We start from the raw sequence: 20,989 nt of genomic DNA, 5'->3' as shown, positions 1-20,989 counted from the left end.
AACCCAGGTGCATCTGAATAAATTAGAATATCATCCAAAGGTCAATCCATTTCAGACGTGAAACTCTTATATCATAAAGAGTCACTCATTTTTAGGGTTAGAAAATAAAAGATCCCAAACCCAGCTTTTCAAAAAGTTAAGATAGTCTATTGCATAATTCCAATACAAAATATTGATTTTTAGTACCTAAATGTTAAGCCCCTGTTGTGTGGCCCTCCCACACAGGGGTCAGCTCTTGGTCCTCTGTACATAAACTAATTGCCTGAAACCATTCTTGGGTCAGGTTTTCAAATGTATGCCAATTATGCTCTTGTATAGACACATTGCGTGTTATTGTTTATATCTAGACATTTTGCCCACGCACACAACGCTGGAGGGCAAAGAGACGATTCTTTTACGCGCCATCCATGACGAAGCAGAGCAATTCCGTTCACAAAATGAAACCTGGAGATTTAGGTTTTATTAATTCAGTGCAGTGTGCCACAGTAAAGGGGGAAATAACGCAGAAACGTCACTGAAGAAGAACTCCAAAACGCTTGTATTTCTTTTGTTTCTTATTGGTCAGTTTCCATAGCAATTGACAAACAACAGCGCCACTAATGTATCAGGACTCAACACCGAAAAACGCGCAAACATTTCCCACACAGAGAACAGAACATTCGGTCCAATACAGTGTAATGTTTGCAGGTTTGATGTTTATTTTGTGATTATTAGTAAGTGATCATGTGACACAGCTATGTTTGATAAGCTAATGTAAACATCTACTGAAAATTTGCCAGAAGAGCCGATGTGTGGGTCGCCTTTGTTTACTTTTAACTGAACCGAAACATACACCGAATTCTGCAGCACATCTACGGGTTGAGGTTGTCAAAGTTTAGCTAGCATAACTGACTTACTTCCTTCTCCCCTGCTATTGTTTTTCTTAAAACTTTTTTCCAACCTTGTTCTAGTTGTCATAGTATTAGCAACAATTAGCATCAAAGCACTGCATCCCTTTTTCTTTCATACGTCACCCGTATATTTAAGATTTAATTTGTTATGTTGTCAATGTGACAGATCCTGGGTGTGTGATGTCACGCTCAAAGAACAAATAGACACTTTGGAAAAGAATACCTTGTTTTTTATCTCCCATTTGAAAACGAGTGCCATGATTTTAAGCACGGCCAAAATATTAGGTACTTTGTAATAAGTCTGTCTTTATAAAAGAAAAGACAAATCTCAGTTTTGAATGAAGGACCAATACGTTGGCTAAAATGATAGAAAAAGTCTTCTGCAACAAAAATAAACAAAACAGAGTAGCTGTTGATTCTGAATGAAATGTGTCAACTGTTCAGCCACCGCAAAGCAACATTGATTTTGATTTAAAACCTCACAGTTATTAAGCACACGTTAAACTGTTTTCTCCAATCCGAGTTTGAACTTGAACTGACTTTGTGACGGGAGTCCAAACGCGGGTACGTGTGTCTGCTCAGGCAAGAAGACCGGCGAAGAGAGCCAAGGCCGGAGCAGACATGCAGGCTCTGACGCAGCTGATAAGGTTCTCTCTGGCCGTGGCGCAGACTGTAGATTAGGCTCTAATGGAAAAGAGGGGAGACAAATCAGCCTTACGGAGGCTGGGCCGGGGGGCGTGGGGATACGGCCAACGTTATTATCACCACCACCCCGACGGTGTATCCTTCACCTCTTCTTCACTCGCACTCTCCTTGGAACAGGCTTGATAATGGAGTCTTCCTGGTCACAGATGGCCCAAACGGCCCGGACCGCCCCGACGCTGGCTCACCGAGCCAAATCTGAAGGGCCCCTATAATTTAGTTACGTTGTAATTAAAACTTCTAGCAAGCTGCTGTTACGCATTAGTTATTTTTGGCAAAGTTGTTGAGGGTTTTTAAATACTTGAGTTGTGATACAATCTGGTACTGGAATGCTTCAAGATGGTTTTGCCTAAAAGGAAAATCTGAAGTTGGTTTTAAAACAGACCTCACTCCGCGCCGCCAAGCAGATTGTCGGCATCTAAACATGTACATGTTCCGTCACACAGACATTCTCTAATTGTGGCATGAAGACGCTCACGAGGGCTTGATGCACCACGGCGGGACAGCAGTTTCCATAGATACCCATGACTCACAGCAGGGACACAAAGATGATGTATGTCTGAGTGCAGCGCTGTGGTAAAGTAACGTCACAGCAAAAAAAAACCCTGAGATATTTCAATGGGATTTTATCTAATAAATCAACATAAAATAGTGTATGATTGTAAATTGAAAGCAAAATATCCCCTTTTTTTTTTTAAAAAGAAACTTTGTTTAAAATTAAATACCTGAAAAGTGTGATGTACATTATTTTCATCCCCCTGTTTACTCTGCTACCCTTAAAAAAGTCCAACACAGATATTCACGTTTTGGTCTCTCGGTCAGCTAAGATCAAAGCGTAACTTTCTGACCTATATGAAAAATTCTATGCGTTTTGAAAACTACGCTCTGCACAAACCACAGTAAAACCTGGTGGTGGCAGCGTCAGGCTGTCATGAGGATTTTTGTCAGTAGGGAGTTTCAGAGTTTTTTTTTTAGAAGGTGGATGGAGAAAATGTGAAGTAATCACAGAAGAAAATGTGTTAGGGACTTTAAAAGACTTGAAAGTTCACCTTTCCTTTCCGTCACAACAACCCTAACCACAGCCCGAGGTAATGATTAAGATCAACTGATATTCAATTGTTTTTGGGTCTTTTTTGGTTCTACAAAGAAATCACTTCTAGGTATAATGCTCTTCTGATGTGTTTTCTTCCTTTCGCTTCCCAATTAGGGGAAGACTTTTTGTTGGTCTACCATAATTCGCTGAGATTTTAATGTCTCAGCAATTAAAGCCGCTGATCTAGTGACAGGTGAATGCATAATGCTGTTGTGTGGTCTGATTAGAAAAGCCTTTGTGATAAAAAACCAAAACATCTGCTAACACTTTGTAACTTGCCTGAGCCATAAACTCCCCAGGCTCCAGTGAGGCAAACCAGCTCCGCAATCAAACAATGGTTCTGTTGGTGGGTACAGTTGGTTCTTGGCACCCACTTTCACTGTAAAAGAAATAATGGTTTTCGATTGTTGGAGGGTGCGCTTTTGGACTCTTGTGTTACTTTTTCACCGCACATCTCTGCTTTCACACAGCAAACAGCGCTAACCTACAGTGGGCCTCAACGTGTGGCGAGTACATTCATGGGCACTCCACAGAAACCGCAAAAGCCAGCCGTAGCGCCGATGGTGCTGGGACACTCGTCTCCAAAGCTTGGAAACCCACATCACTCACAACGCTGTGAGGACAATTCATGGAACTGCGAGGGGAAGTCCTTTGGAAACGATTTCTCCCCTTGGCTCAGGTCTGCGTGGAGTCAGCGAGGGGAAGTGGAAGGAGTGGCGCAGCGATTGGTTAGCGTGATAAAACGACTTCTGAAAGTCCTCCAGCTGATAAGGCCTCCAGAACAAACACAATGCGCTAACACTCTGTTCTTCCAACCTCAAACAGCTTTTCCTTGAATGCTAAAGTGTTCTTTGAGAGGGGCTTCAGCCAATATCCCACTTCTCTCCCCCACCTTTTTTCCCCTTTAACATCTTTCCTCACATTCCTCCCATGTTTTTCAAAACCTCAAGCCACCGTCTCATATTCTTGCCGCCTTTGAAGGCGGGTTAAAGCAGCAGCAACGCAACCTCTGGCCATTGGTCTGGCTCTGAAAGGGGTGATCCATCTGGCACTTCTCACCAGTTTTCTTAATAAATCAGAAACTGAGGTGGGTCACTCTGAAGACACCCTGGGCAGAGGTCATTACTGGGAAGGTCAGGCAGCGCAGTTTTGTGGTTTCCTTGCAAACAGAAGTGCTCTATCTCTGGGAGACGGTCACATAAAACCTTGACTTTATAACGGTTGGGAAGAGTTGGGGAAAAAAAGGCTATTAACCTTGACGACAGTACGATGTAACCTTTTGGCAAGTGGCCACAGATTCTATCTGCCCCTGTAATTATCCCATAAACAGCTCAATAAATGGGGGAAACGCCATTGCAGAGAGGTCTATAAGTGCAGAAAAATAGTACTTTACATTTTCTAAGCTATCAGCAGTGACTTGTAGCTGGTTTTAAATCAACCCCGCTATCACCCCTGCAGTCGCATTTCATCCAGATCCCTTGAGGTGATGGTTTCCCCACCCAGTGCCTCGCTAACCGCTGCGTTTCGTAACCGCTCCGTTGCTCCGGCAGTCTGAAACGCACCCATGGAAATAAACAAACCTCAAAGAAGGCTGCCACTCCGCGAGGAGACGAAAGCAGATGACTTGAGATAGAGAGCAGGGCATGCTGAATTTGAAAAGCGAAATTGAAGCTAGACTCGAGGAGACGGGGACATTGAGTGAAGTTCAAAGCGAGCCTCTCCTCTCATTTTTTATTTTTTTTTTCTGAGCCGCGGCCGGGTGGCAAAGGGCGGAGTGGCAGCTGGAGGAGCGGCGGAGATAGTTAAAAGCCTATCCTCTCACCCCTCGGTTGACCTCCCAGTGAAATTAGCAAAAAAGCAGCTGTGGGCACTGCAGTACACTCCCCACTCCTCAAACGTTGTCCCAAGGGCCTCAACCGGACGTATACAAGCACACTCAGGCTCTCTCTTAGGACGGGAACCTGTAGATGCACTCGTAACACATGAGACCGGAGGTCTTTTTTTTTTTTACCCCTCCCCTCCATTATCTCCCACACAAACACACTCAGAGGAATAAAAGCACATGGGTGACCTTTCCGACTAACACCAACTCTTACTTTATGGGATTTAAAGGCAGACACTGAAAAGTGGAGTTAAAAACCGTCTTTCTGTCGGGGAGTTTAAGCAGATTGTCTCGTCTCCCATATTCAGAATGGAAAAAAATCAGCTGGTGGGTTTTTCAGAAGAGTTAATCCGTTCAGCAGACGTCACCACAGAGCTGGCTGACTTTGCCTTCAATGAACCAATAATCGGCTCAATAGCTCCATGCTAATGTTACGACAGCTGACAGTTTGATGTCATTGTTTCAGAACATTTTCTGCTTAAAATGCCCAATTCCAACTGGAGTATTTAATAAAAAATAAAAAAAATTAAAAAATGCAATTCCGACTGTTTGCTATAAAATGTTTGTTTTAAGGACTACATGGTGGAGCAGCTGGTTAGCTGTTGCAGAAACAAGGTTCTGGATTCAGTTTATAGCCTGGGGTCATTCTGTAGGGAGTCTGTACTCTCTGTGCATGTGTGGGTTCCCTCCAGGGACTCCGGCTTTCTCAAAAAACATAATTGTTAGATTCATTTGTGGGGCTGTCCCAGCTGTTTCTCCAAGCAAACGTACCAGTACTTGAGCTTAGGTACTTGCCAATTCCAAGTATCAATACCGAGTAGTTAATAAGTTTGTAATTATACATCAAACAATAACGTTTGGAAACATTTTATGTAGAACAGTGTGGCTGTTCTTCTTTGACATACGCTGGTGCATACATTAGAATAAATTACAAAATAACACAAGTTTAGCTTGATTCCTTTGTACGTTTTTCTGAAACTAGCAAACATTTCAATTAAAAATGCTAACTGTAACACATTCAATTAGCGCCACATGTCTGGAGACAGAAGAATTTTACCCTGTTCAACAAGTTTCTGCTGCAACAAACAAAGAGTTGTTCTGTTATCCTGCTAGCAGCAGCAATCTCCTTGAACTCGGTTTCGTGTTTCATCTTCAAATAACTGATATCCATCAATAACTCAATGCCTTTGAAAATGCTGTATTAATTTATTAAATCAAAATTATTTTTAAGTACAGTGGGGCTAGTGATTCTGTTAAAAGAATATGTCAAAAATTTCAGGCATACAGTATTTGTTTTAAGTAGTTGGCGCGTCAAGAGAGTGCAGGTTTCAGGTTTCTTTTGCAATATACGTTGTGATGTAAAACATATTCAAAGATGAGAGGATCCAGTCTTACTGTCTTACTCATTTCTTTCAGTAAGTCTAGAAGATAAGAGAGTTGCTTTATAATAAATCAACTGTTTATGAGAAGTACTAGATTCAACCTTTGAACTGACACAGATGAATTAAAACTGAGTAAATTTAGAGATAGAGGCAATGAAGCAGATGTTATCCCAGATATAATACCAAAAGCAATCAGGTATATTAAACCTGAAGCCGTTATTCATAAAGAGAGAAACCCTGGGCCTCTAAAACTCTCTAGGGGGCATTCGTTGGCCCGATTTTGGCTTTATTCAAGGTCAAAGCAAATCAATACCAAGTTATTAAGTAGTCACCTTTATTCAACAATGAAATGTCCTGACATCAGTGGACTCTTCCAGGGCAACAATATCCCCAACGGCCAGGACACAAGGGAGCCAAAGAATAGTTGAATCAATATGAACATCCCAGGATGGCCTTTATAAACTCTTCTAGCAGCAGCCGACTGCCCTCTTTGCTGCATTAAGCTTTTTCATCCTGTAGTTACTGTGATGGTTAAAAACAAAGGCACTCTCTCCAAACTTTTTTTTTTTTTTTTTTTGCAGTTTGCAAATATTTTAGGGAGAATTCACATTTTGACATGCTGGTTCTGACCTCATTCTGTAACAACATGGTGGAATGTGTGATGTGTGTCTTTGAACATTTGAGATTAGACTTATATAACCTGCTGAAAACCATGTTGTTTATGTGTCAGAAGTTTAGAACTATGACATACTTTGGTTTTATTGGCTTAAAAACACGTAGCTGTTGCTCAAACTCACAAACTGGCTGCATGTGCTAATTGCTAAAACAGCCTATCAGTTCGTATGTGATCTTTACTGCACTTCAGTGTAGACGTAGTTTACCTGACAGAAGACGGCAGGAAGGCAAAAAAGGCTTCTTCTTTTTTTAACACTTGCGCAGTTATTTGGACCCCACGAGCTTTTTACTTTGACCGCGGTCTCCGCGTGCGAGGTTTATTTTTTTTTTGTGGTTTCGGGAACTGACGTCTGATCCCGCTTTTCTGGTGTCCGACCGTGACCATTTCCGCATTCCTCCTGAGCGTCGTATGAAACGCCGAAGTGCCCAAAAGCTGGACCTACAAAAACGAGACCGACTGACCGCAAGAGGGTTAAAAAGATTTTTTTTTTTTTTTTATTGAACATAGCAAAATCACCCTTCAACTGCTTTAACTCGTGAGCAGATCAAATTACTTAAATAAGTTAACTTTTCCCAATACTTTACTTAATTTGCAAGATTCTGACAACTTGCCCAAAACAGCACAATTTTATAAATTTAAAACATTTCAGCCGGATTTAAAACCATGCTAATTCAAACTTATGCTAAATCCTGAGGAGAAAAGTGTCCCAATGTCTGTTTAGGGTAAAAACATTCCAATTCTGCATTTATTTAAACATATTTATTAACAGTTCTGTAATCCACATGGAAGATGGTAACTGCTTATATGTAAGGTTGTGTTTGTTCCTTTGGAGCTTTGAGGTGTTTATGCTTTCCAGTAAAACATCATTATTTCTCAATTTAACTTGCACTAGTGTTACATAAAGTATATAAAAAATAGTAAAAACAACGTGAACATGAGTTTTTCTGATGACCTCATTTAAAACCAACTGTCATAAACGGGTCTGATGCAAAGTTCACAGCATTATTGTTTATTAAAATAAAGTAGGAACTCTACAGTAGTATACACAGCTAATATAACTATATTTCAACTCATATTCACATACAGGGGAGCAGGGACACCCCCATCTGTCCATGTCAGGGACTGCAGTCCAAGTTGCAACCTGCAATTTTCCCACAAGTTCAGAAGAATAAAACCCAGCCCCAAATGTTTGGGTGAAGTTCTGATAAAACGTGAAGATAGCCTCAGGCGTCCTAGCTCTTCGGTTCCTCGTTTTTGTTCTTCAAAGTTTCCAGTAAGCTCTTTATCCTCTCGCTAGCCCCCTCCTTTTTATACTTCTTGCGGCCTTTGATCCCCACCACCTTGGAAGGCAGGAGCAGGGTGGCGAGCCCCCAAGGCGTGGTCGTGCGGTTCCCGCTGCTGCCTCTCTGTGTCCTGGTCTCGCTCTGCTGGAGCAGCCAGGCGCTCTCTTGACACAAAGCCACGAAGCGGTCCAACTGGGAGGTGTTGACGTTCTTGCTGACGTTCAGAGACGTCTCGAAAGGATTTTGGATGTGCAGCGGCGCCATCTCTGGCTTGTTCTGCTCTCTGCCCTGGAGGAACGCAAAGCAGAATGGATTTGGTTCTAAATGAGAATTCCTGAATGGTGACCCATTATACGTCTATAGGCGACACAAAACATGTTCATTACACTTTTTGCACAAAATCATTCTTAGATGAGATTTTAGCTGCTTTAGGGCCTCTTGTCACTTTAAATCCAAATGAAGTTGTTGGCCACGCCCCTCCCCCAACTCAACACTTACGCCAATGTGAAAATGGCTGCAAACAGGATGCACAATTACTCAAGCGCACATCTTTGAAAAGCTTCAGTGGAGCCTCCTGTACATCATGAACTCAGCAAATGGTTTCTAGATGGTAAATCAACAACAAAACACCAGGTCACCAAACGTGCTAGAGCTCGTCTTGGGTTGCTAGGTGACAGGCTGGCCTTCGCTGGGGTTGCTCGGTGAGGGGCAGTGCCTGTTGATTTGTGACAAATTGTGGAGGTTTTCGAAACTGCTCACTTTCCAGATATCAAAAAACATTAACGTGCTGCCAAAAATCGGCTGGGTTCTTTGGTTTTTTACAGCACTTTTCAGAAATAGTAGAACCAAATTGAAGTACAAAAAGGCGTGACGTGAATTTTGCAGCATAATAGGGGCAGTACTATGTGTTTTCCAGCCACATAGTATCATTTTATAGCACTATGAAGTAACTATGTTCCCTTGAGTTGTAAAATTATGTAAATTTCAAATATGACTTTAAACAAATTTGACACCTTGAAATCTTTAAGGAGCTCCTGCTCTTTCTGAAACTCCGCCTTCAGGAAGTCATCACAACATGGCTCCTCTATTAACCCTTTAACAGCGTTAAAGCGTTTGTTTCACGGAGAAGTAGCTAGTCTGAAGGAGCGGAGTGGGTGAAGGCGGCTCTGTGAGATGGAAACTTAAAACCTTGGGACTGCGGTAGATTAAAAGATTTCCCAAACATGCATGAAAGAATCAAGGGAACACTCCAGTTATGCTTTTGATGAGGGAATGACATCATAACATGATCTAAAGCTCCAAAAAGTCAATTTTACATAACACCGCCACTAGGTTTCACTAAAACCAGTTGAGCTTATTGACATAGCAGCAGCACATATATATAATGCTGGGGTTCATCGAGCCCGGTAACCGTCCCAGTGTGGGTCAGAAGGCGGTCAAGAACCTTCCCCGGTGCCATTTGGCTGTAACCTGCTGAAGAGGCAGAATGAGCTGAAGAATTGTAGCACAGTAAAACTGATTGATGGCCGCAGCAGCACTGGTGAATGCCTATACACCTCAGTCATGACCACAGCGTACCTGCAGGCGTCCTCAGCTGTGTCAAACCTCATATTAATCTCATATATTAGGCAGGATGGCCCTTTGTTCAGAGGGGGGATCAATTTATTAAGCTCTAATATGGTCCATGAATGGCCTGGCCACCACATTAAACCCTCCCCAAGACATTATTTGTCCTGAGAATGATTATGTAATAACCAAGCAGGAGGTTCACTACCTCTTGTGAACGTGGTAATTGACTAATTTCTTTGTGGTGATGACTTTCCAGGATGTGCATGAATGCAGCACAAAGCAGGAGCTGTCTTTATAATTTTAGAGTTTGAAATGCATGTCTTATATGTTTGACCTCGGCTGGTTGTCACACATGTGACAGTGTCTCCCATGACATGGGTGACAATGTCATGGAGTCGCCCATGACAGTGACTCCATGACAGGAAGTTAGTGGCAATGCTTTATATATATATATTTTTTTTTTTTTTTGTTCTATAATGTTACATGTAACACATTTATATATAAAAAGTTAAGTGTGGTGGCAGAGGAAATGTTCAAAAAAATGCTCCAAGGAACTGTGGAGGACAAATACTGACACCTAGTGGTCAAGAGGAAGAAGAGAGGTGACTCAGGTCAGAGGTTTGGGTCAAAAATTTGAGATTTATGTTAGATTTTTTGAGAATGAAGCTTAATAATTTATATTTTATAAGTTGGGAACAATTACAGTAAGTTAATGAAAAGAGTCAATATTCACAAAGTGATATTTTTATTTAAATCAGCTTCTGGACCAAACCCTGACTGTGATTCATTCTTGAGCTATCACTTCTTGGAGGCTTTTTATTTAGATATCAGGTATTTTTAAACAGTATATTATTATTATTATTATTATTATTATAATTAACAATTATTATTATTATTGTTGTTATTATAACAGCTTTATTTATAAAGTAATTTCACATGAAGTGCTGAACAATTACAAGGAGATGAAAAAAAGTAAAACAATGCAATTTCAAAACCGATAAAATACCAAAAAAAAAGCAGTAAAATCAATAGGTCTAAAATTAAAGTGAATCATACTTATAGTTGATTTGCATTAGGTTGTTAAATACCTTTCTGATATTTATGGACATTCTGCTGAACGGAAACATGGCGTAGAACTCAAAAAAGTCTCCCAGCAGTTGCTCTGAAACAAAACAAGAGATTCAAAGTTAGCATAAAAACGCGCCAACAGTCGCTCTGTAAACCACAGAAAATGTATTTACTTCTTCAAGTTTGAATAGGAATATTATTAATGTGTGTGAATGTAGATGAGGAGGGTGACTCTTTCAAGTCTAGACGGGGTGTTTTCACTTTTTATAACTGTAAATACTGTATCACTATTAAATATGCTGAAAGTTTTGATAGGTACGAATTTATAACTAAATATATTACATTACTAGAGCTGCAGCTAATTTTACTCATTGAGTATTCAACTGAATACTCTGTTGATTAATCAGATAAAAAAAGGTCATTTTTTCCAGTTTTTTCATTTATCCATTTAAACTTACTCGATAAATTAGAAATACGTATGATAATGCTTACATCTGTAAACATAATGGATGCATTTTAAGTATAAAGCAGTGTTGTTCTTATAATGCTTATAAAACAGATGTTTTTGGTAACGACAATCAAATGAATCCTCATGTATTGATTACAACACAAACAAAATTTAGAAAACACGCGGTTGAGTCAAAAATGGTTTCTATTATGTAATGAATTCAATACTTAATTACAAAACAAATCAGAATTTTCTGATGAATGTTTGTTATGAGGCTTTAAAGGGTTAAGCCATGCGCGTGATGGAAGCTTTGTGTGATCTATGACGCAGGTTCAGCGTTGCTGTATGCAAGATATGTTTGTGTCTCTTCCTGCCTCTGACTCAATATATTCCACATAGCCTGTCCTCTCATCCTCTGCTGTGTTCTCTAGTAGGAAGCCTGGTTTCACATGTAATAAAACGTGCTTCGTCTATAAAACGCACACCGCCGTCCGTCAAAGTGACGTGCGGCCCCGATCGGACGCCTCTCCGCGCTCACCCAGCGTGTCCGTGTTGCTCTGCAGCTGGATCTTGCTGAAGTCGGTGGCGAACGTGCAGTCGTTTCCCTCAATCACGCTCTCGTCTGCGGGACCTTGACAGGGGAGGGGGGGAGAGCGAAAGAGAAGCGGGGGGACAAGGTAAAATGACTCGCCTTTACACGGCGTAAACAAGTCGTAGACGGATGTGCGTCTGAATCAGAGTGTGTGTGTGTGTGTGTTCGACGTTGGTCAGCGAAAACACAACGGCCGAGCTGTAAGTCACGCTGCCGCTCTCCGTGTCCCAGTCCAGGGCCGGCCTTGTTACCCCGTTTCGTTCACTCCACACTAAGGCCAGGTTGGGTGCGTGTGTGTGCATGTGTGTGTTTTAAGCGCTGTTTAAATAGCTGCCGATGCGCAGGGGAGGAGGCCTGAAGGAGGCGGGGTCGTCGACCTTTCCCGAGCGATGGAGCTTTTATTGTCCTGTAAGCACTCTGTGTGACGGAGTCTGAGCTAAGCAGGCCGTGAAGGGAAGGGTGTGTGTGTGTGTGTGTGTGTGTGGGAGGGGGGTATATTACTTCTGGAAAGCAATTATCAGACAGTCAAGGTGACAGAGGAAGAGCGAGGCGGCCATGTTGATGTGGACTCAAACTCAAACACATCAGCTGCGTTTCCATTACAAATGCAGGCAAAACTTTGTTGATATTCTCTAATGTAAAAACAACAACAAAAAAACTGAGTTTCCCAATTCTGGTTTCTCTATTCAGTAAGAAACACAATTAAAATCACACACGAATATGTTTGTTTATGCGATAAGTTACCATGTTTAAAAATAATAAACACGCCCGTCACTGCACCATCTGAACCAGGATCCACATCGTTGACTTACTTGCACTGAAGAAATACTTTGTTCTTATAAGTATAACATATTTATTTACATTGATTAAAATACTACTTGTTAGATAAGAGGACTTATTCTCCAAAACAATCACGTGAGCAAGCTTATTTGCGAGTGATTTTAATTTAGTTCCTTTTTTAATGGAAACACCACGATTGCGAAATTCAGTTTTTTCGACGTTAGCGGTATATAGACAAAGATTTGCGCACGTTTGGAACGGAATCGCAGCTGCGGATTCACACGACGAGCACAAAAGCTTGTCAGACCCAGCAGCGCTGGAACTCCAGAACCGTCATGGCGTTCGCTCTCACAGCCGCTGAGGAGAGTTCAAGGACTGGGATTAGGAGGGCAGGTTTCCTAAGCCTCCGCTGCTGCTGCTGCCGTGGCGACAGAACTCCATTTGAATTCAATTTGCAGCTGTCTGCATATATTATGCGGCTGCTCAGCTGGATCGGCGGACAGCGTGATCTCTGCTTCGACCGCTCGTGTCTGTGGATGGGACGAACCAGACGAGGGAGGGGATTTAAATGAGCCTGGCGCCTCAGAGAGCTGCAGCGCTTTCTACCACTGAGGACAGACAGGAGGGAAATTAAATAACGGAGGAGGAACTTCAACAATGCTGAAAGAGAGTGACTGTAATGCTGCAGTTTAATGTGGAATTTACCCTTTAGCCTTATAGAGCATTATAGACTAACACAAAAGCTACTTTGAATAACATATTTCAACAGAAGGTACTAAATGTCACTCCTGGAGAACTTTCCACAAGTATTTCCACCCCTGACACTTTTTCACATCTTGCCACCAGCTTCATTAGAACTGACAGTGGCGGTGCACCACAGTTTTCTGACCCATCGCCGATCTTTACTTACCGATTTTGGCCAATACGATTTTTTTTTTGTCTGAAAAGTTGCTAAATAAAGTGACAAAGTTGCTGAGTTGGCCACCCTATTTAAAAACAGTGTGAAATTGTAAAACAGATTAAATGATACGTAGTTTAACATTTTCGACTCATATGCATTTATCGCATCGTTTATCATTTACCGCGATAAATTTTGTATCATCAAAAGAATTTCGATTTACTGTCGAGTTTTGCTATTTTTTTCCACTGTTTATTCAATGCGAGTATCAAATATACGTATGTCAATACGTTTTCAAATATGATCGAATGAAGTTATTGTGTGCTAATCATACCACTTTATCTGACTGGTGACCTAAAGAAGCAGATTACAAATGGGAATGTTTTTCAGGAGCGGTATTTGTGTTTGTGGGGCTCTAATTGCTGTGACACACAGTCACAGACATATGGTTACCTAAAAAACAAGTAATGAATATGTCTTATTATAACTTTTGCTGTTATCACAATAATATCACAACATATGGTGATAAAACTTTAAATCTATGTTGCCAACTCATAGTAGGAATAAAAGTGTGGCATTCATTTGTATTGAACCCAAGTAAATATTTTCTACAATCATTTTTTGCTGCACTTTCAGCAAGTGTAACAGAAAAATATCACTGCTAGACCTAAATCTAGTTATGAATCTGCACAAACGCTTGAAAAGTGGTATTTAAAGACGACCCCCATCCAGACTGACAAAGTTTGAGCTAAAAACGGGCTAAACGTTGTCTAGATGCGCCGAGCAGGTAGAGAAACCCCAAAAGACTTACAGCTACAACAGGAGGTGGTTACGCAAAGCGCTTCCTCTAGGGGGCGCAGTTTACAAACTTGACAAATACTGTACTTTCAAGTCAAATACTTTAAGTTTTTAACATTTTCTTTTTCAACCGGAGAAAACTTGAATGACTTTGTAGCTCAGTTAACCACTGAGAGTGGCACTGCTATGGAATTTAACGAGCAGTCGGAGAATAGTATCAGTTCAAAATGTGGAATAAATATTTACAATGAAAAACAAAGGAGGAATAAATGTGAAAATATTCCAGGGGTTGAACCTTTTATTTGCTTCAGTGCAGCAGATGAGTGGATAAATAAAAATATTGACCATTTATCTAAACTTACACAGGAATACTTAACACCATAGCAGCTCCAATACGTTTATGTTTTGAGCTGAATTAATTATGCCTGTGGAATTTCACACTTAAATTATGGAGCTAAAACACCATAAAATGGTGTGTTCTCACTTTCACTTTCTCATAAATACAATTTCTGGCCGACAAATTAACAAATTAAGATTATTAACTGGGGGTTTTTTTGTGCTAAATTATTAACCCATTTGTTTATTCAATCAGTAAAAACCCCCAAAACCCGCAGCCGTCTCCCATCTGCTTATTGGTTACATGATGACTCTTCCTACTTTAAAAGGAGAAGTGTGTGGGTGTTCTGGGACTCCCTTCTTACAGAAATTACCCTACACCCTTCTGGCTTACAGAATTACAGCTATTTTTTTTGTTTTGTTTTTCAGATGTATTATTATTGCGCTGAAAATGGGGTACTCACACCATGAAACACAAGTCTAACTGTTGTTTTTTTTTTGTCCCCATGTCATCAAAACAGAAAACTTAACTTAACTTCTGTGAAATCTCAGAAAAGAAAAAATGAAAACAGGAATAGAACCGCAATAGGATGTGAAAAGCAGACCAGAAAAAAATTAAATGGGAACGAATTTCAAAGTATTTGCAAAGAAGAGACAATATAGAGGAAACACAAAAAAATTGCTCCTCTGAACTGAACTAACTCCAGTGAGGCTCTGGGCGTGTGCGCTGGTACCTGCCAGGTCCCGCAGCCGGTCCAGAGTGGGGATGATGGGAGGGCTTCTCTTCTGCAGGAAGAACAGCACCATGACGGTCAGGGAGAAGTTGGTGATCCAGGCGCCGGGGATGCTGCTGGTGACGCCGTGGGCCCGCGCCCAGCAGCGCACGGTGAACACCAGGCTGCGCACCCGCGGGTCCAGCTCCCCGTACAGGTACAGCAGCTCCGTGCTCTTCATCGCCACCCTGTGGTCAAGCGGAAGCTCGCATTAGAGCACTGGATTTAACCTCTGAGGTTTGCTAGAGAACATGAAGAACAAGGAACACAGCGGACATGTCAGGGAGGACAATGTGGAGATGATTAAAGCTGTTTGTTTTTTTTTAATGTATGTTTATTTTTTTATTTGTACATATTTGTTAAAACTGTTGCTAGGTTGTGACATAATCTGTGGAAAACAAAAAAGCTGCTTCACCATCTACCAGTGCGAATTATAGAAATACACCGTTTGGTCAGAAACAACCAATCAAAGCTAAGAGGAGGGTCTTAGTGCTGTCAATCAACTTCATGTATGCGCTGCTCACACCCTCCCCCTTTCCCTCTGCTACGCTATTAGGGTAGTCTGTGAATGCTCAGACTACCTAGCATAGCCACAGATGATGGAGATAGTAAACGGTTTTCCTGTAACGGTGATCAATCTTTACATAGCAAACCATCACAGCATGGTGACAGTTCTAACAAATATGGAATAATCATAATTTTGTAAAAATATTGTGGTTTTAAACGTCTCAGTTTTCACAGTTCTCACAAACAGAAACTCTCCCACATCAGTGAAATGGTTTCTGCATGTTTAGAAGGACTTCTTTAGAAACTGATTGAGTCACTTTCAGTAACTTGCACATGAACAGAAATGTCAAATTAGAACAAAATCATGTGCCAGACTCAAATCAAATTGTTAACATCTTGACAACTGATGTCTACAGACGTTCTCTGTCCAAAACTGACGGCCTGATTCATTTTACAAAGAAAAATGGAAGAAAACTGTGGTTTCCAGATCTGTAGCGGTGTTGCACTTTCCAGGTTTTTATTTGTTAGAAAAGACAAAACTGTGCTTTTTGTTTTTTGTGTTGTTTCCTTCCTCTTCACATTCAGCCACCACTTTTATCTTGTAAAAATCCTAATAAAATGCAAAAACGATTTGATAAAATGTGCATACTGAAGGAGGGTAAACACTTTTACACATATATTTTAAATCTCAAGCTCTACACTGCAAAAAGACAAAATGCTACCAAGTATGTTTGGTTTACTTTTTAGTACAAATACCTTACTGCACTTTAAATAAGACATTTTCCCCATGATTCCAAAATAAATACAGATTTTTTTTTTAAAATTAAATAAAATAATAAGAATTTGCTTGATTTATTTATTTTTTCATTTAAAAAGCTCCAAAAGGTTCAAGCTTGGAAGGTAAAAGGATGGAAAACCTGCTTACTTCTGGAGGACTGAGTTTAACGAGGACAGTAAAACTAAAACAAATAAAATAAAAAAACACCACCAGGAAGCAGCATTCTTTTGATTCTGACTGCTACTGCTGACTGTTCAAGTTCAAATGCACACACACACACACACACACACACACACACTGAATGGCCTCTGGCAGAAAAATGCCACGCTTCAGAGATCTAACAGCTCGATTTGAGAAAAGTCCCTCTCACATCCACCCACAGCGGGTGGTTCCACTCCAGTTCCTCAGAAACAGCCGAGCGGTTTTCAGTACGTTAGCAGGTGTCTACGTGTTTGTGTCACACGCCGGCTGATGAAAAGATATCTTTAAGGCCAGAGGGGGAAGTGATGAAACTTGAACGAGCCCTCCCACCCCGATCCTTCCCCACCCCGGCTCCGGCCGACCCGTTGGGTCTCACCACGGCTGGAGAGAGAGAGTGAGGCTTTGCAGCACTTCCTGAACAGTCTTGGTTTCTGTTTGGGGCTTTTGCAAAGGCGGCAGGTTCTCCTGGGGAGACGCTGCTATCACCGAGTCACTACTGACATTTCAATATGCCTGAGTGAAACTGAACTTTCTGTGACCGCACAGGGGCCGGGTCAGAACTATCCCTGACTGCCATTTTAACGAGCTGCACGCCGTACCGGTTGTTGGCCGTGAGGTCGCACTGGAAGCCGGACGGCTGGTGGGCGAAGCGGACCAGGGGGCAGCGAGCGTTGAGAATCTTCTGCACGCCCACGCAGCCGGGCCCAAAGTGGTCCACGCATTCCCCGATGACGGACAGGATGCTCTGGGTGACGTGGCGCTCCGAGTTGGTCCGTTTCATCTGGTACTCGAGGCTCAGGCCCGATTTGGGCTGCAGGCATACGGGACACACAGGATTAATTACGTCGAAGCAAAACATCGGCTACGTTTGTCCTGACCCTAAAGCCGCTGTCATGCTGTTCTCATTTATAACGTTTTTTAAAAATGTGTGTTAGATGAGTCTAAATGTGAAGAAATGAGACCAGTTTTCTTTTCCATCACAAAGGTTTTGTGGGTGTTATTCTGTAGGGTGTGTGTTTATTGGGATGAAGGATATAGATTCCACAAGTAGCTGATAAATCAGCCCTGATTTCCTTCATTTTGGCAGATCGGTGATCAGCCGACACTTCCATATGAAGTCAATCTTTATACGGCAAAGTCTAAAAATCAACCACTGTCCTCTGTTGCTACGAGAGAAGCTTAACTGTTGGCCCCGCCCACCAGCTCATGTCTGCACGCTAGCAGTTAACAATAAAGACCCCACTGTTGCCAACTCAGCAACTTTCTTCCTATATTTAGGGACATCCAGACAAAAAAATAAAATAAATTGGTGTCAGATAAAACCTTTAAGTGTCACTGAAATGGATACTAGTGTGATTGCAGTATTAGATTTTACAAAGCAACACCTATAGATCCACCGAATGGATTCACTGCATGGATCCTCTGTAATCTCTTAAAATTCTGCAAACTGAAGACACAAAAACTGATGAATGCTAGTGGAATGCTAACAAAATCCACATTCACACAAATATACGCTTAGCTTTACAGGCTAAAGACGCAGCGCCAGCATCACCATCACCGGTTTAAAGTTCCAGCCGCTGATGCTGTCCAGGTCCAGGAACATGTCCAAGTCGCAGCCGAGCTTCCCAAAGCCGTTCACCGAGGAGCCGAACGGCCTGATGGTGCATTCTGGGAAATAAGCGGCGGCGACGTCTTTGAGCAGAGAGCAGACGAGGAAGCGTAGTCTGCTGTTTTCCTCTGTGAGCTGGTAGGTCTCAGTCAGGGCGCCGATCTGATCGTCTACCTGGAGAGACGCGAGAGCGGGAAGAATCCGATGGGTTCTGTCAGAAACGCAAAAAAACCAAACCAGCGTCTGGTCCCTGATGAGCCGCATGCTTACGCTGTCCTCCCTGGAAAGCCTCTGGATAAGTTCGTTGATGGAAACGGTGGCTTGAGGTCGGCACGGCAACCCCGGCTGCTGGGCTGGCGAGGCCGCCGAGCTCTGGTTGCTCAGCGACAGCAGTCTGGATTTAAATGGCACCATGCATTCGTGGTTGACGCTGGGAATGGCGGCTGACTCCAGTAAAGAGGCGACGCTGTCCCGGCGGGCAAACTCCACCACGGCGTAGACGCCCTGAAGGACGCCAACCCACAGCTCCGTCACACACACACACACAGGCGGAGCTTAACCTCACAACTTAAAACACACGCACGCACTTGGCGGCGTCTCTTACTTACGTAGCTTTCGTAAAAGAAGTGCTTGTTGATGTCTCCGTGCTTTGATAAAAACTTGAGGAACTTTTTCTCGCTGGTTCTGGACGGGCAGCTGATCAGAACCGACTTCTCCGCCTGTTCCTGTCGGTCCGCCATGAGCTCGGACAAAGACTTGGGCCCATCTTTTTCTCCTGGAGGAAAAACAACCACAATCACAGGCTTTTCCTCAGGAGACCACGGGTTTCATTTAGGGACAGACATCTGTGTAAAATAGATGTCTCAGAAGTGGATCGAGACATTCTGGACCATTTTTTCCCCCTTCATCTAATTGGATTTTATGGCATATGTTTAGTAGACAAAAAAAACCAAACAACACGTTACTGAAAGTTCACAGTTTAAGACGATACATACAGCAAGATGCTGTGGAATGTTTTACTTTATGCTTTTGGTTGTAAATATTTAAAGATCTTTTTAGATAGAACAGAAACTTTGTTCTTACACTTATTTAAAGGTTAATTGCAGCAAGGCCTGTCGCATTAAGGAATAAATCGATGATGAATTAAAACAAGTCCAACAATTTCCATTTGCATGATATATCATTTTTCTCTTTTCTTTCTTTCTAGCAAAAATTGTTTGACTTCAGTCTGGAGCTCTGTGTGTGATAGGCCTAACTAAGTTTTGGTTGTGTAACTGAAGGTTTCATATTATTTGAAAAATGAATATTTGATTTGATCTCTATATAATTGAAGGTGAGAAGCTGATTGGTCAGCAATTAATACATTCTTTACATTTAAAAAAACTAATTATTTATTCATTATATATACAGTACAGACCAAAAGTTTGGACACACCTTTTAATTCAATGAGTTTCCTTTATTTTCATGACTATTGACATTGTAGATTCACACTGAAGGCATCAAAACTATGAATAACATAGTTTTGATGCGGAAAAACTATGTTTTTCCGCATCAAAACATAGTTTGTGGAAATATGCACTAAACAAAAAAGTGTAAAACAACTGAAAATACCCCTTATATTCTAGTTTCTTCAAAGTAGCAACCTTTTGCTGTGATTACTGCTTTGCACACACTCTGCATTTTCTTGATGAGCTTCAAGAGGTAGTCACCTGAAATGGTTTTCACTTCATAGGTGTGCCCTGTCAGGTTAATAAGTGGGATTTCTTGCCTTATAAATAGTCATGAAAATAAAGAAAACCCATTGAATTAGAAGGTGTGTCCAAACTTTTGGTCTGTACTGTATATATATATATATATATATATATATATATATATATATATATATATATATATATATACTTACTTGTTGGCCCTCGGTGCAAATTATATACATGGACTTTAGATGTCATTAAGAACAGACTTCATGAGCTCTTCTTTAACTAGCTATTTTCAAATGATACCTTCAATATTTCATCTAATAAGCTCTCTCTGGCGGTCGCAAACCATGCCGAATTATGTGTACACAAACCGTATCTTAAAGCGGTTTGTAATGTTTAAAACACTACAAGCCGCGTAAACTAGAGCCAAGTGGAAATAAAACGAAAGTTTTCTCTGCGGACTCTGTCATGGTTTCTCCTTGGCACAACAGCTGAACTGCAAAAGTAATGGATTTAACACGTTATATTACTAACCACTGTCGTCTCCTTGAGCTCCCTCGGTGTGAGCGACCACCGGCTCAGTTCCTACACTCCTTCGGAGTATAGTTTCGATTGTATTTAGGCATTTCACCACGGGGTTCCTTCCTCTCATATGTAACCTGTGCACAGTGAAGGGAGACGCCATTGCTGTTCGGAAGGATGACGAAAAGCGCATGCGCGAGGAGAAGACGTGCGTACAGCAAGCGAGAAGTACCAGACGTAATTTATTTGATACGACAATACCTAACCGGAGAAGCGATTGTGCTACTTATGAATGTAGAAAAAGTTACGAATTCATTTATGTTACATTGAAAGTCATTCTACGGTAAGAAATGTATTCATAAGTATAAAAAAAAAAAAATTAAAGACTGTTGTCAATCTGCAGTCCCCAAGGTCCCACTGTTGAATGCTCAACTAAAAAGATGGATATAGTTAGCTTGTTTAATGCTGAAGTTTATAACATTACAGCTTGAAAAGAACGAAACAA

General features: G+C 41.5%; 1 protein-coding gene across 1 annotated transcript; it reads right to left on the bottom strand.

The window, feature by feature from the left end:
- Nucleotides 1–7,369: 7,369 nt before the first annotated feature.
- mtpap (mitochondrial poly(A) polymerase) lies at nucleotides 7,370–20,692 on the bottom strand. Its single transcript, XM_032551420.1, has 9 exons — nucleotides 20,497–20,692; nucleotides 18,874–19,040; nucleotides 18,536–18,769; nucleotides 18,215–18,439; nucleotides 17,256–17,467; nucleotides 15,132–15,358; nucleotides 11,532–11,624; nucleotides 10,566–10,639; nucleotides 7,370–8,196 (listed from the first exon to the last, which is right to left on the bottom strand). Exons 1-9 carry the CDS (start codon nucleotides 20,675–20,677, stop codon nucleotides 7,858–7,860), a joined length of 1,752 nt encoding a protein of 583 aa, XP_032407311.1. The 5' UTR covers nucleotides 20,678–20,692; the 3' UTR covers nucleotides 7,370–7,857.
- Between the last annotated feature and the right edge of the window lie 297 nt (nucleotides 20,693–20,989).

This window comes from Xiphophorus hellerii, chromosome 21 (assembly GCF_003331165.1).
Source record: "Xiphophorus hellerii strain 12219 chromosome 21, Xiphophorus_hellerii-4.1, whole genome shotgun sequence".
Classification (NCBI taxonomy): domain Eukaryota; kingdom Metazoa; phylum Chordata; class Actinopteri; order Cyprinodontiformes; family Poeciliidae; genus Xiphophorus; species Xiphophorus hellerii.
Note: the sequence above shows the minus strand (reverse complement) of the source record. Positions and strands in the feature narration are given on the sequence as shown.